At 45.4% G+C, this 18,816-nt stretch overlaps 1 protein-coding gene across 1 annotated transcript; it reads right to left on the bottom strand.

Annotated features, from left to right (window-relative positions):
- Positions 1-5,500: 5,500 nt before the first annotated feature.
- Positions 5,501-15,955, bottom strand: LOC111981421 (suppressor of cytokine signaling 7; the record flags this gene model as incomplete). The annotated part of the gene is made up of 8 exons (XM_024012671.2): positions 5,501-6,242; positions 6,428-6,580; positions 6,920-7,055; positions 7,365-7,493; positions 9,662-9,830; positions 12,566-12,711; positions 15,563-15,667; positions 15,874-15,955. Coding segments are annotated over 7 exons (897 nt in total), but the record flags the coding sequence as incomplete, so codon positions are not given.
- Positions 15,956-18,816: the final 2,861 nt, after the last annotated feature.

The following is an 18,816-nucleotide window of genomic DNA, read 5'->3' as shown; positions in this document are numbered from 1 at the left end:
AACAGCTGGAGGCAGGGCTTTCTCCTATAGATCTCCATTTTTATGGAATGGTCTGCCTACCCATGTGAGAGACGCAGATTCTCGGGTGCTGTTCTAACCGTATTCAGTTTCTTATACTGAAGACTTATCCTCCTTCAGTGGGTCATATGATTGAGTGTAGTCTGCCCAGGGAGTGTGAAGGGTGAACGAAAAGGCTCTGGAGGCAACGAACCGCCCTTGCTGTCTCTGCCTGTCCGGTTCCCCTCTCTCCACTGATTCCTCTGCTTTAACGCCTATTACAAGGGACTGAGTCACTGGCTTACTGGTGCTCTTTTTTTTTGTTCATGGCCGTCCTAGGAGGGATGCGGTCACTTGAGATGGGTTGAGTCACTGACGCTCGATATTCCATGTCTGGGTTGGCGCCCCCCCCCCCTTGGGTGACGCCGGAGATCTTTTGTGGGCTAATACTCGGCCTCTGTCTTCAGATGGTAAAGTTGGTGATTTGAAGGTATCCTCTAGTGGTTTGGTGGGCTGTGCTTTAGAGGCAAAGTGGGTGGGTTATGATCCTGTCCTGTTTGGCCTGTTAGGGGGTATCATCGGATGGGGCGGTCCTATCATTTAACTTTTGTTTTTTGTCGCTCCTGTACCCCTGACCCTTCCGGTCAGCCTCCAGCTATTTTGCTGCAGTAGTTTAAGGTGTCGGGGGTAGGGTCAGCAGTACTTCTCCTGTACGTGATAAATCTCTTATTCTATGTATTGAGTATCGGTCTGTCTTTGCTAAACTCCGTGGGGACCATCAGTCTTTCTTTCTCTCTCTCGGGGGACCTGAGGCCCTAGGACCTGCCTCAGGACTACCTGGCATGATGACTTCCTGCTGTTCCCGTCCACCTGGCCGTGCTGCTGCTCCAGTTTCAACTGTTTCTGCCTGCGGGTATGGAACCCTGACTGTTACCCGGACGTTCTACCTGTCCCAGACCTGCTGTTTTGCAACTCTCTAGAGACAGCAGGAGAGCCGTAGAGATATCTCTAATGATCGGCTTAGAAAAGCCAACTGACATTTACTTCCTGAGTGCTGACTTGCTGCACCCTCGATGCGACTACTGTGATTATTATTTTTGACCACTGCTGGTCATTTATGAACATTTGAACATCTTGGCCATGTTCGTGTATAATCTCCACCGCTCACAGCCGAAGAGGACTGGCCACCCCTCATAGCCTGCGCTCGCTCTCTAGGTTCTTTCTAGGTTTTGGCCTTTCTAGGGAGTTTTTTCCTTAGCCACCGTCTTCTACCACTGCATTGCTTGCTGTTTGGGGTTTTTAGGCTGGGTTTCTGTACAGCACTTGAATATAAGCTGATGTACGAAGGGCTATATAAATTGATTTTTGATTTGAACCAATAGTGCGGAGTGTGTAGGTAAGTAAAGAAATAAAACAACAGTAATCAAGACATTTGAAAATAAGAGTAGCAAGGCTATATACGGACACCCGGTTAGTCAGACGTCTTGAGGTAGTATGTACATTGGGTATGGTTAAAGTGACTATGCATATATGATGAACAGAGAGTACGCAGTAGCGTAAAAAAAGAGGGTTGGCGGGGGGTGGGACACAATACAGATAGCCCGGTTAGTCAATGTCGCGGAGCACTGGTTTTGTCGGGCCAATTGAGAGTAGTAATGTACATGAATGTATAGTTAAAGTGACTATGCATAAGATAAACAGAGAGTAGCAGCAGCGTTAAAAGAGGGGTTGGGGGGCACACAATGCAATACAGTCCGGTTAACCATTTGGTTACCGTTCAGGAGTCCTTATGGATTGGGGGTTAAAACTGTTGAGAAGCCTTTTGGTCCTAGACTTGCACTCCAGTACCGCTTGCCATGCGGTAGTAGAGAGACAAGTCTATGACTAGGGGTGGCTGGGTCTTTGACAATTTTCAGGGCCTTCCCTCTGACACCGCCTGGTGTAGAGATCCTGGATGGCAGGCAGCTTTGCCCCAGTGATGTACTGGGCGTACGCACTACCCTCTGAAGTGCCTTGTGGTCGGAGGCCGAGCAATTGCCGTACCAGGCAGTAATGCACCGGTCAGGATGATCTCGATGTTGCAGCTGTAGAACCTTTTGAGGACTCAGCCCATGCCAATCTTTTTAGTTTCCTGAGGGGGAATTAGGCTTTGTTCGTGCCCTCTTCACAACTGTCTTGTATGTTTGGACCATTCTAGTTTGTTTTTGATGTGGACACAAGGAATTTGAAGCTCTCAACCTGCTCCACTACAGCCCCATCGATGAGAATGGGGACGTGCTCAGTGCTCCTTTTCTGTAGTCCACAATCATCTCCTTAGTCTTGACGTTGAGGGATAGGTTGTTATTCTGGCACCACCCGGCCAGGTCTCTGACCTCATCCCTATAGGCTGTCTCGTCGTTGTCGTTGATCACGCCTACCACTGTTGTGTTGTCAGCAACTTAATGATGGGTTGAAGTCGTGCCTGGCCATGCAGTCATGGGGAACAGGGAAGTGCAGGGAGGGACTGAGCACGCACCCCTGGGAGCTCCAGTGTTGAGGCACAGCGTGGCAGAGTGTTTGCTACCTACCTCTCACCACCCTGGGGCGGCCCGTCAGGCAAGTCCAGGATCCAGTTTCAGAGGAGGTGTTTAGTCCCAGGTTTCCTTAGCTTAGTGATGAGCTTTGAGGTACTATGGTATGTCGAACGCTGAGCTTAGTCAATGAATAGCATTCTCACATAGGTGTTCCTTTTGTCCAGGTGGGAAAGGGACAGTGTGGAGTGCAATAGAGATTGCATCATCTGTGGATCTGTGTTGGGCGGTACGCAAATTGGAGTGGGTCTAGGGTTCTGCTATAATGGTGTTGATGTGAGCCATTACCAGCCTTCAAAGCACTTCATGGCACGTTTCCATGAGGTCTGTAGTCATTTGGCAGGTGTGCCTTTGTGTTCTTGGGCACACGGGACTATTGGTGGTCTTGCTTGAAGCATGTTGGTTACAGACTCAATATCAGGACATGTTGAAAAATGTCAGTGAAGACACCTGCCAGTTGGTCAGCACATGCCGGAGCACACGTCCTGGTAATCGATCTGGCCCCGCAGCTTGTGAATGTTGACCTGTTAAAGGTCTAACTCACGTCGGCTACGGAGAGCGTGATCAACAAGTGTCCGGAACAGCTGATGTCTCTCATGCCTGCCTCAGTGTTGTTATGCCTCGAAGCGAGCATAGAAGTGATTTAGCTCGTCTGGTAGGCTCGTGTCACTGGGCAGCTCGCGGTTGTGCTTCCCTTTGTAGTCTGTAATAGTTTGCATGCCCTGCCACATCCGATGAGCGTCGGAGCCGGTGTAGTATGATTCAATCTTAGCCCTGTATTGACGCTTTGCACTATTTCTTATGTTTCTCCTTAAGCAAAAAGTTAAGAAGAAATAAAATCCTAAAAATAAAGTTTGGGGATTTGTTCTTAATCCCAAGATAGCTAAACCCTTGTCTTGAACTCAGGGCAGTGAAAGAATAAACTCTTGAAAGCTATTGAACATGTTTAATTCACTCACAAACTTCATCTGAAAGTTTCAGTATTGATTATTTTAAACACAAGAACATTTAGAACAGTAATCTCAGTAGGAAATATGCTAACACGATTGCCATTGCTAGCTAGATAGCGAGCTAAATTCGTAAGAAGATATTTGAGGACTTCCTAAGAAAATCATTCAATCTTAAGATATTGTTGAGCAATATGAACGTCTTTTTTCTTTTATTGAGCAGCTTCTTAAGTTTTTGCGTAAGAAGTGTTTTGTGAATCTGGGCCCAGGAATTCATATAAAAAGTATTCCCATGAATAAAAAAGGGGCATATGTGATGGTCTCAATGTAATCAAGGTATGAATTTAGTTTTCTTTTCAAATACAATCTCTTTTTTGGTACCGGGTCAATTTGCAGTGTACAAAATATTATAAATATATTCCGGACCCACCTATATCCAGTCCGAAAAAAATAATAATCATCGGCCTGCACCTGAACGTAGTTGCCTACCCCTGCTTTATGGAATGTCTGATGTTAGCAAGTATCTCTACATATGACTCCGATGCCCTCACTTGGTTGCATAGTTTAGCTAAACATAGAAACTTCAATTGTCTTTAGACATGCATCAACGCTGCATCCACATGACCATCAGCAGATATTCGTATGCCCAAGGCCATTATACAATAACTAAGTACATTGATAAATGCACATGATCTTTTGACAAATGCTTGCTTCTCGATGGTAGTCAGATGTTTTCTCACAGTACCATGATGTGTTGTGAATCTCTAAAACATCCATTTTCAACAGTCCTATCTATCCTACAGGCATTTCCTGGGCCGCTAATACCCGCCTCGCTGTCTAGCACTTAGCTGCATGTGCACCGGTGGAGGATGCCGAGGGGAGGACGGCTCATAATAATGAGTGTAGTGTAATGGCTGGAATATGTTCTTCATACCATTCCATTTACTCCATTCCAGCCATTATTATGAGCCGTCCTCCCCTCGGCAGCCTCCACTGGTGCTGCTGATCCCGCATAAAGCTCCATTCAAATTCTGGCCCCTCCTCTCTCTCACTCCGCAGCTCGGGCCTTATTGCATTAACGAATGTCCTCCTCACACAAAGTCATTGCACACACCCGAACCATCAACTACTATTTTAGTCAAGTCTTCTATTTACGTGCTGCATCTCACACACTAGCCTACATAAAGGACATGCATACTGTATGAGTACACACTCCACCAGGTAGCTACATTGACGAATTCAGTGCACACATACACACACCAACAATAAATACATGCACACCTGCCCACCCTCACTGCTTTGTCAATTTACACATCAGCATACTGTTCCCCTGCGGTGATATTGCCAGAGAATTAAAGTTTATCAGAGGGACATGGGGGAGCAAAAGAGCACATACACACATGCATATAGTGCCTACACACCACGCACACACAGAGACCAACCACTAAAATATAACCTTGAAAATATCTACAAAATAAAGGTTGGCTACCTCTAACTTATACCAGGTATATCTCAATAAGTTGTAAAGGTTTATCATATAGAACATACGGATATGGTTTGTATACCTCTTCATATGCCATTGTTCCCAACCAGTCTTACCGAAGGCCCTTGTAGGCCTCGACACGGGGGAGATCCTGATGAGATGTAAATGAGATGCTGCAACCACCCTAATATTGTTAGCTACTGTGGGGTGTGTGGGGAGGAGCTGGGAGTGTAGACTGCAGGATGGTATAATTTGGTCCTCCTCAAGGTTCTGGCGCCAACTAGTGTCTACTTACCAACATGACTGTAGTGAAGAAGAAAAATGTAGTGCTGTGGTAGGGTGTGTTTGGTTGGAGAGACAATCACAAGCACACAGACAGGTCAATACTCAATCCAAAGTGCGTTATAGAGCAGCGCACTGAACAGCCAACAATATGCCTTTTCTGTTGGTCGCCTTGGATTGAATCTCGGCCATAGACATTAAAGTAAGGCGCTTTTCTCATGTTTTAAATTCCATCAAGTTTTATTATAATTTGTCCTGGTAACGCATTTGCTCAATGACAGTATAGCAAGAGAATTCCAGTTGGATTCCAGAGTTGAGAGCCAACCACGATACCTTCCAGTGATGTTACGCCACCAAATAGCTGTTGGTGAATAACCAGAGTTAACGCCAACACACAGTATTTACACACACACACACACACACACGTCAGGGAGTCAATTCAAAAACAGTGCCGATCAAACCAGTGGCAACCAAATATCTCAAGAGGAAAATTTTTATTTCTCTGTAGTTGAGAATGCATCGCATCAGAAAGGTGGGTACAGTTTCTCCTCCTTGGCTGACATACAATAGACAACTTTTTATGCTCTGGTCCAAACAACCAGCTGTCCCTTTTCCCAGACCTTTTCAGAGCAGGGGTACAAAAAAAGAACGAGTGCATCGTTTTCCAAAAGTGATTTGGTTCCATATACTTCGACTCTCAACTTCGACTCTCAGCCCCGCGGTCAGATATCTTCCTCACTGGCCGGGTGGGTGCAGTTTCCTCATCCCCTGCCCCTCCTTCAGTTTCTGTGGGCCAATCAAAAAGGGAGGATCATCCAAAACCCTGCCCCAGACATCCGGATACCGAGTCAACCAAGAGCGCTGATTAGTGCACAGTCTGGCACAAGAGGGTTTGAGCGAGACTGTCCCCAAGCACAGTCACCATCAGTCTTCAGGTAAGCTGTTCACGTGTATAAAAAAAACCTGCAACAACAAAGGATAAGGACATCATATGCACTGACCAGTGGCCACACTAAACAATACACACCACAATGTTTTCATTGAAAATATATGGAAAAGTCAATTGTATAATGTACCGAGTACAGTATTTCAGTATAAACGTATTTCACAACACTGCTCAATTGGTGGCCCAAGCGTCCATCACTCACTTGATCCAATGATCTTCCAAATGCTACGTTTGCGACTCCGGCTGGCCAGTCGCCAGTTGGGTGGTCATGTCCCGCCCCATCTCCTTGATTGACATGTACATCTCCTCCTCAGGATCGTAGTAGTAGAACTTTCGCAGGTAGACTATGAGGGGCCTACGGGAAGAGACGGGGTACATTTTATACAAGCCCTTCCAATACAAAACTTTCTGCCTGTGTGTGTTAACGGATAGAAAATATAACCATCCCAATACACACTATCAAAATCTTCCATTATGTGAATATCTTAAACACTCCCACCATTGCACACAAATCCCAATATCTTATCTGCCTTCGGATGTTTCACTTATTTTGTACACTAGAGGGCACTATATCATGGGCCACTGGTCTATATAGGCAGGGCAGTGCATGTACATGTGCAGCCGGAGCTCTTGAATGTGGTCTATATTTTGTTTCTATAATGTGGGCAGATCTATGCGTTGTGTTTCTACGTACGTGGGCAGGGGGAGCTCCTGGATGTGGTCTATACGGACCAGCTGGCGAATGCAGAAGCGACAGAGGTGCTGCAGGGACTTGACACTGCTGAAGCGGGACACTGGGTACAGTAGCTGGACCGGGGTCGGGGGGAGGCCTGGAGGAGGAACCATAGTCATACACATATTAATGTGCATCATTGGCAGGAACACACATCATAAGCATACTAAATTCTACCCTAGATAGTGAACTACATTCTCCACCATATACAAATACAACACTAATTGCAAAAATATAGTAAAGTCAAAACAAACCTAAGCCCTAAATAATTATGACAACCCAGTGCTAAATAGGTGTTAGTAATAGCAACTTTAAAATGGTGCTGTATGTAACCTATGATTCAGATCCATATACAGTGACAGAGCTGTCATTTAGATGTGTCCCACTCTGATTGGTAGGTTCTTACCTGGGACCCGTGAGCGCAGGAAGTAGAGGAATTTTCCGTTCTTGGAGTGCATGATGGCCCGTTCGATAAACTCCACCACAGAATGACAGCGGTCCTCAAACTTTGGGTGACACCAGAGGCTGAAGGTTCCTGTGAACAAAGAGAGAAAAAGACCAATCAATAAGACACCGTAAAGACAGTAGTTAGCACAACGGCAAGACGACACCATCCAATGGCAAGACACGACGCGACACCATCCAATGGCAAGACACGACGCGACACCATCCAATGGCAAGACACGACGCGACACCATCCAATGGCAAGACACGACGCGAAACCATCCAAAATGTAGACAACGCGAAACCATCCAAAATGTAGACAACGCGAAACCATCCAAAATGTAGACAACGCGAAACCATCCAAAATGTAGACAACATGAAACCATCCAAAATGTAGACAACATGAAACCATCCAAAATGTAGACAACATGAAACCATCCAAAGATGTAGACAACATGAAAAAAAAAACCATGCAAATGTAGACAACATAAACTCATCCAAATGTAGACAACATGAAACCAATCCAAAATGTAGACAACATGAAAACCATCCAAAATGTAGAACAACTGAAACATCCAAATGGTAGACAACTTGAAACCATCCAAAATGTAGAACAACATGAAAACATCCAAAATGTAGACAACATGAAACCATCCAAAACTGTAGACAACATGAAACCATCCAAAATGTAGACAACATGAAACCATCCAAAATGTAGATCAACATGAACCATCAAAATGTAGACAACATGAAACCATCCAAAATGTAGACAACTGAAACTCCAAATTGCACAAAACATCAATGTAGACAACATGAAACCATCCAAAATGTAGACAACATGAAACCATCCAAAATGTAGACAACATGAAACCATCCAAAATGTAGACAACATGAAAAAAAAAAAATAAAAACCATCCAAAATGTGACAACATGAACCATCAAAATGTAGACAACATGAAAACCATCCAAAATGTAGACAACATGAAACCATCCAAAATGTAGACAACATGAAACCATCCAAAATGTAGACAACATGAAACCATCCAAAATGTAGACAACATGAAACCATCCAAAATGTAGACAACATGAAACCATCCAAAATGTAGACAATGAAACCATCCAAAATGTAGACAACATGAAACCATCCAAAATGTAAGACAACATGAACCATCCAAAATGGTAGACATGAAACCATCCAAAATGTAGACATGAAACCATCCAAAATGTAGACATGAAACCAAGACCAAAATGTAGACATGAAACCAATCCAAATGTAGACAACATGAAACCATCCAAATGTATGAAACATGAAACCATCCAAAATGTAGACAACATGAAACCATCCAAAATGTAGACAACATGAAACCATCCAAAATGTAGACAACATGAAACCATCCAAAATGAAGACAACATGAAACCATCCAAAATGTGTGTGTACATGGCTTACATATTTAGTAAAAAGTGCTGCATGAGAGTGCATGTAGAGTAGGGGCGTGCAGAGTAGTCTGACAAAACAGGATCGTAACAGATATGGGCAATTGTTCTGATAGGATTGTGATTTTTTTTTATTATCAGTGAATGGAAGAAAAAAAACTTTTTGGGGTGCCATCGGGGATCTTTTAATAAAGTGCAAGGTGCTACGTGGTCTAAGTAACTCAACTGATTAGTTTGCCCGTCTGTAAAGAGAAGGGCGGGCAGTACGTTGGTCCTGCTTCTCTGATTGGATAGAGTGAAGCTGTATTTCTCCGTCCATCCGCTTCACTTCATCATTACACCCAATCACTTCTCCCCGCATGTTTCAGTCTGATCATTTCGATTGCTACTGCCTCCTGTTAGCCTGCTATCAACGTGCATAGTATCTAACAAGCGGGGCTAGGGTAGGGGGAAAATATGTAACGCTGATGCGCATTCTGACAGTGACAGCAAACTCGTCTGGCCGTCGCATACAGAAACAGACAGACACCCCCCCCCGCGCGCTGCTCCTTATCTGCAGCTAGTTTGGTCTATAAACATGCAGGGAGATGGGCACTTTGCCAACATCTACTTAGGCATATTAAACACTTCCACGTCTTCTGATCACGAGTATCATCCGATTCGACAATCAACTGTCAATTTCCGGATACGATTACGAGTACAGCCAGATTGGACCAGCCCTAACGTAGAGTACATGTAGCGTGTGTGTGTATGTGCATACCTGCTTGTGTGTGTGTGTGTGTGTGTGTGTGTGTGTGTGTGTGTGTGTGTGTGTGTGTAACTCACCTCTGTAGTGCTCCATGCGTGTGTGGTGGGTCACTCCCTGGGAGCGGAAGCTGAGGCTGAGGATGTACCGGGGGTCAGAGCTGTCCCTCACCAGGAACGCGCCGTCTGGCTTGGCCTTCAGCTTCATCTCCGCATCCTCCCAGTTCATAGGACCCCAGTACCAGCCACACTATGATCACACAGATGCAGACAAATTCACATCAAATACACACGCAACGCACATCTAAAGACAAGTAGTGTTTGACGTATTTGCCTGTGTTCTGGGATGTGTTTGTCATCCTCTTAGTCTTGTCTAACTGAACCTAGCTCTGGGCACGTTCGTACATTCACTCTGGCTATCTACTCTGACTAAAGAGCACTCTCGTCTGAGCGCAGAATAACTGATGAATTTACATCAGTAAACATCGGCAAAAAAAACTAATTAAATTGTTGCCAGCATCAGCCACCAACGCTCTGGATAACATGAAAACTGCCTAACCAGCTCTGCTAGGGCGAGTAAAGTGGTCAGAATGAGGTGTTCTCTCATTTGTGTCTGGAAGTAGCTAGCAGGCTAGTGCTCGACTGCCGTTGTGAGGTCAGAACTCTCGGATCAACCTTACTCCTCGGCCAGGGAGTCCAGTGTGCACTCTGAGCGTTCTGAATTTACCAACGGACAATCTGACAACGCTCTGAATTTACAAACGCCCAGCGCGCACTCTGGCACTTCAGAGTGAACTTAGGAACACTCCTCTGTGTCGGTGCCTAGCACTGTGTCTCTGTGTCTATACTCGGCCTTGTCTCAGGGTAGTAAGTTGGTGGTCTGTTGATATCCCTCTAGTGGTGTGGGGGCTGTGCTTTGGCAAAGTGGGTGGGGTTATATCCTGCCTGGTTGACCCTGTCTGCGGGTATCGTCGGACGGGCCACAGTGTCCCCGGCCCACCGTCTCAGCCTCCAGTATCTATGCTGCAATAGTCTATGTGCCGGGGGGGCTAGGGTCAATCTGTCCTTCTGGTGTATTTCTCCTGTCTTATCTGGTGTCCTGTGTAAATTTAAGTATGCTCCCTCTAATTCTCCCATCTCTCTCTAATTCTCTCAGAGGACCTTGCCCTAGGACCTTGCCTCAGGAGTACCTGGCCTGATGACTCCTGGCTGTCCCCAGTCCACCTGGTCATGCTGCTGATCCAGTTTCTGCCGTTTTGCCTGTGGCTATGGAACCCTGACCTGTTCACCAGACGTGCTACCTTGTCGTGCTTCTGCTTCAGTTCCAACTGTTATGCCTGCGGCTATAGAACCCTGACCTGTTCACCGGACGTGCTACTTGGTCCCGGACCTGCTGTTTTCAACCCTCTCTCTCCCCCCTCTCTACCACACTGCTGTGTCGACCTCTGAATGCTCAGCTATGAAAAGCCAATTGACATTTACTCCTGAGGTGCTGACCTGTTGCACCCTCTACAACCACTGATTAGTATTTGACCCTGCTGGTCATCTATGAACATTTGAACATCTTGAAGAACGATCTGGCCTTAATGGCCATGTATTCTTATAATCTTCACCCGGCACAGCCAGAAGAGGACTGGCCACCCCTCAGAGCCTGGTTCCTCTCTAGGTTTCTAATCTCCACCCGGCACAGCCAGAAGAGGACTGGTCACTCCTCAGAGCCCGGTTCCTCTCCAGGTTTCTTCCTAGGTTCCTGCCTTTCTAGGGAGTTTTTCATAGCTTTTCAGTGCTTCTACATCTGCATTGCTTGCTGTTTAGGGTTTTAGGCTTGGTTTCTGCTGATGGAAAAAGGGCTTTATAAATACATTTGATATCCTAGCACCGTGTCTGAACCTAGCACCGTGTCTGAACCTAGCACCTTGTTCAATGTTCCCTCTTATTGTTTTGGGCACTGAACACATTTTTAGGTCTGCTGAGCGCAAACTTGAACTTCTGGCACGCGTGTAATGTGAACACTGAGGCTGTAACCATTTTAAGATAGGCCTACCTTATGATCAAATTCTATCAGAGTGGCCTTCCATAAAAACAATGGAGTAAATCCGTCCCATTACATTTTAACATGGAAACAGCAGCCTACAGTAGTAGCCAATGTGTGGTGTTCAATGTAGACCTTCATTCCGTGAGACTTTTGGGGAAAAATGCAGGGCTTGGCATTAACCCGTTTATCCACTTGTCCTTCAGACAAGGTGACTGAAAATGAGTTGTTTAATGCAAGAAACCACTTTACAAAATAAAGTTCATTATTACTCCCATACCATTATTAGAGAATCAGACAAATTATGCTACCCTTTGCCTACTTGGCTTATTCAAGCCCGTCTCAAAATACAACACTGCCGCTTTAAGACAGAAAAATGTTCTTTACTAGAAATTCACGTTTTGTGCTCTTGTAGGAAGCAACCACTCCTCCGTTGTTGACTAGAAAATAGCTATAACTGGGCTAATAACTCACTATCAAATAATATGAACAAATGTGCACACGTGGCTACATGCAGCTCTTGCTTTGATCGCAAAACAAGCGCATCTACTCGCGACAACTCATGCTGTAAACACAGTCCAGTTCAAAGTGAATGACACAGATCCATATAAGGCAATGGTCTATTTGCACATCAGGATACTGCAGCTCTGATTTGTTTTGCCGCACTGGTCTGCAGAGTTCAGGCTGAGTCGTGCCTGTTAATGCAATAGAATCCTTCTCCGGTTTGTTCTGCCTACAAGAAAATCTCTTGCATACTTCGTTTTGTTTCGGTATGTTGAATGGAAAGTGGCTAATATTGGCAATTCAAGTTCAATCTCGTGCTTCTCTGCGCAGGCTGATATTTCTCATGTGCGGCAGTCCCGGGGGAGCTTAATGGAACATTGACTATGTCTGAGTCTAGCACTGTGTCTGTAAGAATGTCAATGTGCCCATGTACACGTGACATGTCTTACTTTTTCCAGTTCTCGGAGGCTGGTGGCAAAGCTGCTGGCATCGGGGCGGCTCAGTGGACACAGCATGGGGCGCTGGTCCACCCGAGACGGGTTCTGGCCGCCGGCAGGCAGCGGAATGGGCCGGGGGAGGCCCCGCAGGAACGTATCTGAAACACAGGGCCATACACACACTCAGATCCAGGGTTCATCATTCACTCGCAATTGTGGCTAGGAGAACATTCTGTAAAATCGGCAGTAGAAACGCATGGTATTTCCAGAAATTGTTGCCAAGTTAGCCATAAATTCACCCTGCTTAAAAGAAGCATGAGCAAGTGTGTACCTCAGAGAAAGCACTTGTGCGCCATTGTCCTGACTATGTGATCTAACAAAAAAAACGGAACCTCCGTTTTAGGTTAAAATATTGTGTGTAATGACACGTGTGTGATAATATAATGAATACGTCTGTATCATGCATGTACTGGAGTAGCCTATAAGTTAATATCTATTTCGGGTACAGACGGCCATCAAATGGATACAGTCACTTCATCTGCCTCGGTCTCTGACAATCTCACCAGTCTGTCTGAATATAATCACCAAATCATTCAACCAGACATGTTTTAACATGCAAATTGACCCGGCTTAACTGGGCACAATCATACGTCCCGTGTGCACAATGTGACATCTACGATTAAACTATAATTTCGCCATTTTCCAGAGATGGTCATCAATGCTGTCCTTTTCCTGAAATGATAATGAGTATCATTATCTGCCTCTTTCTAAATCTCGTTCTTCATTAGGGATCCCCATGTTCCTTTTCCTTCCCTGCTGTCTCTGATCACACCACTTTGCCAAGGCCTTTCTTTGAGCCGACCCTATTAAAGCAAGAGAAATGGTCTGGGAAACCTGCAGGGGCTTATTCAGGAGGTTGCAATGTTTCACAATGTTCCACAATGTTCAGATATCATTGTAGAAGGACGTATGATTCTGTGTCAGAACACGGAATTGCGAAGAATACGGAAACGCGTCAGCTCTAACTACACACTATAATTTCTGACTATATAGCGTAGCTCAGTAGATAACAAAATAACAATGCTAGTAGTCTGTATGTGCATATGCAAATGGTTACAGGAGGAGGAAGAAGAAACCATGTTAGGGAAAGCAATAATAGCCCAAACATTAACCCTACCGTATCAGAATATCTGTTTACCAAACTCATTAAAAGTGTCCAGAAACAATACTGGCTTTGCACCAACAATAGTAGTTCAAATGAACTGCTGGTGGAATCAATGCAACTTATTTTTAACCCCTTCATTACTTGAGACAACTGGCCATCATCTGTCGAGTTGATTTAACAGCCTACCAACTGAAATGAGAACGATATGTCACAGTAAAATGGACCGTGTACCCTTCTAAAACGTTTCCTATGATTTTTCAATTCTCCAGCCTATGTCTTTATGGGTCTCTCTCTGTGCCCCACTGGTAAGCCCCCTTGATCCGTCTTGCCCCGGCTTTGCTCTGACCATTGAGGCTGAGGCTATGCTGGATGAAGGCACGGGAGGGATGAAGCGGCCGCAGGGGCAGTGACTGCACGGAGGCCCCCACGCCACTCTCTAGGAAAGGCCCGGGCTGCGGCCCACCACCACCCTGAACTTTACAGAGCTCAAATGACAATGTGGGCTTCCTCTGGCTTCCTTTTAAGTTGATCATACTGATGGCTGAATGTCACACTATAAAGATAAAGGACTGTTGGGGGTAACATTACATAGCTAACATTTTGCCTCAAAAGAACCACAGGAATGGATATTCATTGTTTGTCTCACATCCAAACTGGGCACTGCTGGTGTCAGAAGTGGGATCCCGACACACAGTGATGATACAATCAAGCCACAGAGCGACAATGACACCAGTCAGAGCATATGAAGGAAGCAGTGACAGATCGCCAAGTTGGACAGCCGTTGGCATAACAAGGCATTGAGCAAATACCCATCTGTAACCCCATTCCCTTAGTCTCATTTGTCCTCAAATGTTGCTGGACCTCCAGTATCGTCATCCTACATTAAATGGACAAAACCTCTATCACAACCTGGATGTTAAGCCCCTAATGATTGTCGTGTGTCGAGGAAGTGTGGCCGGATGCCCAGGTCAGAGGAACCAGAATGGCTTTAGTAGCTAGAGGCATAGGTATGAAGTAGGCCAATAGGAAAATGTGGGACCTTTAGTCATACAAAAACGACCTGCACCTCAGCGACGCAAGTGCTCTCCATACCGTTGTCTGATCCTGACTACATCGGGACTTGAGTGTATCTTCAGTCTGATGACGGTCTCAGCCTTGGCATCGACCACATTACTCGTGCTAATTAGTGCTAACCTACGAGAACACGGTCTTAAAGAAGAAACCACACCTCGTCTGAGGCCAACAGCCAACAGAAAGATGACAGTTGCAATGCAGACAGGAAAGCTAGGAGTAACACACACACACAGAGATAGACAGAGAGAGAGAGAGAGCTTCTTCAACCAAATCAAATACGGTTCCGCAATTCTGCTCCTGTACCGTAAGTCACAAGGCCGAATGCATTTGAAGTCACAGAAAGCCAATGAGTCACTGTTGTACTGCAAATCCAAGTGGCATCGAACCATAAATGTGTTCGTGTCTGTCCTAACACGTATATGACTATTGAGTTTCTGAAATTGGTTTACACAGTGAAGCGTTACACACATGCCATCTATAAAACATTGAGGCAGCAACTACTGCTATTGAGATTGGAGAAACGAACCACGTTTAACTCCTGACCACCTTTTCTAACCCGCCAAGATATATATATATTTTTTTTAAACGTCTGGCCCTTCCACAAATCCTCAATGTACTTTTGTATTTGCGTCAATGTTTTTTGCGGAAAAGGAGAAAAGCCCAGAAAAAAAAGAAAGTGAAAAGGGTAGCAGCAGGGTAGCATATGGAGAAGAGGGTGACGTGACGGAAGAACCGCCATGGAAGTGTAAGCAAGAAAGAGAGGAAAGTACCCAGCAGACTGAGGCTTCGTCTGGGCGGAGGCGGAGGTGTCGGGGGGTGCAGAGAGTTCACCCCTCTACGAGAAATATCCACGTCTACCAGGGACACAGTCTCACCTGGAGGGAGAGATCCAGGGACAGGAAATGAGAAACAGAGGAGGAGGGGGAGCAAGAGATCCTATACAGCACAGAAGTGTACATGCGTATGTGACTCACACACTCTCCCGAGCACAAGCGCCCATTACCGACCCATATACATCGACATAAAGCTAAAGACACATTCAGAAACAGAAGCACACAAACACTCAAGTACACACAATTACCGGTGAAGGCAGGACCGAAGGCCACCGGAGAGAAGGCACTTTGGGGCCTGGAGTGCTGGAGTTTGCTGTGGAGAGACAGAGAGAGAGAGGGTCAAACATAAGAGAAGCCCTTATATAGTCCCAAGAACCAGTATTATCAGCTGCACTTCAATCCCACACCATTCATTCTGAACCATCTCTCTCAGCCTCGTGACTTTTCAACCCTTCAACTGTATGAGCTACTATAGCTGGTACAGGAGAAACCAGTGGCCTATTTCTCAAGGGTACACTGTGCCTCAACACCAAGGACTGAGATCCATATCTGCCACTCACCCCTCTGGGATGTAGTGGGTCAGACGCTTGCCTCTGGCTAGAGGACCTGACCAGCCGTGATCTAACAGACTGCCCTCGAATCAGTTTGTTTCTTATTAAGCAGAGTCACTTACACTGACCCTGTGAAGTCTGCAGGCAGCGATGCAAAAGTATTATTGAGGGTCTTGAGGGTGTTTTCTATTCCAACAGACTTGTTTGATACATTTTTTGTATATATATAGCCTATTTTCTGAAGCAAGAAGACATGCTTAAGATTTACGCTATTAAACTGATATGAAGCACAAAGAGCTCCTCTGATTACATGATCCTTCGTTGATTGGAGCATTTCTGTGATGTAACTTCTTGTTTGGATAGCCCTCCTTAGCTTAACTCTTCCCCCTAAAACAAAGCACCACACCACAGTCTTTCACATTTGGGGATTTTTTTGGGAAGCTTCTGGAAGGCCTGGCTGGGTGATAGCTGTGCCTTGCTGGCTGCCAGATTCCTTTGCTCTGTGCAGCGGGGGCCTGCTTGTATGTGTGTGTGTGTGTGTGTGTGTGTGTGTGAGAGAGAGAGACAGTGCTAGTGGGGAATACCCAGCATGCCGCTTGAGCTAAGCCTGATGCACTGCAGGGTAAACAGCAGCTGATATTCACCCCCCGCCACCTACAAACTCCTTCCCACAATCCTACCTCCCTCCCCACACCCTTTCCCCTCGCTTAAAAGAGGAGCCATGTTTGCCGAGAGCAGGGAAAGAGGAAACTGCCTGGAGTGGAACACTGGTTCCCCCATCATGTTCAGTAACAACACATCTCAGGTTTGTGCATTCTCAATCAAAGGGAACATATAGGAACTAAGGGGAGCAGTGCTCAGACAGACAGACGTGATGATGACTGGCTGGGTTAGATCGTGAACCTGACCTAGATTTGACTACAGCAAGTCAGCCAGTGAGCCAGTGAGCATTTGAAGGGTCAAACAAGATGCCAGCTGTCCCGACAGTTAAAAAAAAACAATAATAATAATAATAATAATAAGATAAAAACATGACAGAATTTAGATATTACTATTAGCAGGGCTGTTAACAGAGGGAGGTGCTAGTGTATGCATTTCAGAAGAACTAGGTTTGGTGATACTAGTATCTGGGGGTTTTAGCCTTTTTAATGTAGCCTATATCCCTTATACACCCTGAAAATACCTGACATTAACATTTCTCAAAGGACATGTTGAATGAACGCACATACTGTACTGGCAGTTGGTCCAACATCCGCGGGCTGAACTCATTAAAAACCAGCTCCAACTGTTTCCCCTGACTTTTGACAACATAAAGCAAAAACAATGCACTGAGGGCATCTACAAAATGAAAAAGGATATACTGCTATACTACGTTCATGTCCTTGCTATGGCCAGCTGCTTGCTTTGCTTTCAAAAGGTACAGGTACAACATACTGTATTCACGACAAATTTGTTAGGCCAAATCTACATGGCAAATGCCAAAACTAACGCCTAGAAGCCAACATGGGCCACTCTCTGACATTAGATACATGAGGCCTAATCTTACCACTATCCCTCCGCCACAAACAAAGGCCTCCAACGGCATGAGGATGAAAACAAGACATTAGTATGGCAAGCCCATAAGATTCCCCTAGAGGCCTCTGTTGATAACCAAATGGGGTGGATAGCCTAGGTTACATGAACGACAAAGTGGCGAGGTAGCCTTTGCCTGCTGCCCCTGTCTGCCTGTGCTTTTAGCCAACTTTGTCTCTGTGTTTGTTCATTGTCATGATGCCAGACTGTACGGCATTGGCTTGACAACGGTAGAAAAGTCGGCTTCAGCACACACAGTGTAGAACCAGGATGGTGCCGAGGTGTGCCAAGTAATACCAGGAGGTGAAATGCAACATGCACTGTATTCTGGATGCCAGAATATCTCAGTAACTATGGGGCATTCTGCCAAGGCTACATAATAGCAGGTGTGAACAAACACGCAACTATGGCAACATTGGTAGACATTTTGAATCTTCACTGAATTGAGAGTTCAGAACATGATAAAGCCATCATGCCTAAGAAGGGAGATTAAGTTAGTAATCAAAGTCAAAAATTATTTGGAGTCATCGCCCTCTCAAACGTTACTGTACTGGAGCATTTGGTCGACTACTCAATAGGCCCAAGTACCGGCATGTTTCTTTAAGAACATGATAAGTTAATCACCTTTCTTGTACTGTTTTCAGCGCTAAATCATGAAACAGCTGCCATTAAAAAAAACAAATAAAATTGCAAAGCCGGTGATACTCATTCTTTGTCAGTGATTCTCTTGCAGGAATAAACACCTTCTTGCAATCATCAAGTGCCCTGCCAATAAGGTAATCTACCGAGCCCCACTGCCCTCTTCCAAACAGCAATCACAGAAATATATCTTAACTGAATTCTCGCCGTCAAGCTTTTATTTATTTATTGAAATAAACCAGGCGGGGGGGGGGCGGGGCGGTTGGGTAGAAGACGGTGAATCCCCTCCCTCACAGCCCACACGCTTTATCATTCGCAGGCTGGTCAGAGCTTATGCTCCAACGCCCCTGGCAACTTGTTGTGGGGGCTCCGTGCACAGCGGGCAGCTCGGGGGAATATTTTATGAGAGGATAAAACTCTAGGCGAGGT

The sequence above is a fragment of the Salvelinus sp. IW2-2015 genome, linkage group LG20 (genome assembly GCF_002910315.2).
Source record: "Salvelinus sp. IW2-2015 linkage group LG20, ASM291031v2, whole genome shotgun sequence".
In the NCBI taxonomy this organism is placed as follows: Eukaryota; Metazoa; Chordata; class Actinopteri; order Salmoniformes; family Salmonidae; genus Salvelinus; species Salvelinus sp. IW2-2015.
This window is presented reverse-complemented; position numbering and strand designations above follow the sequence as displayed.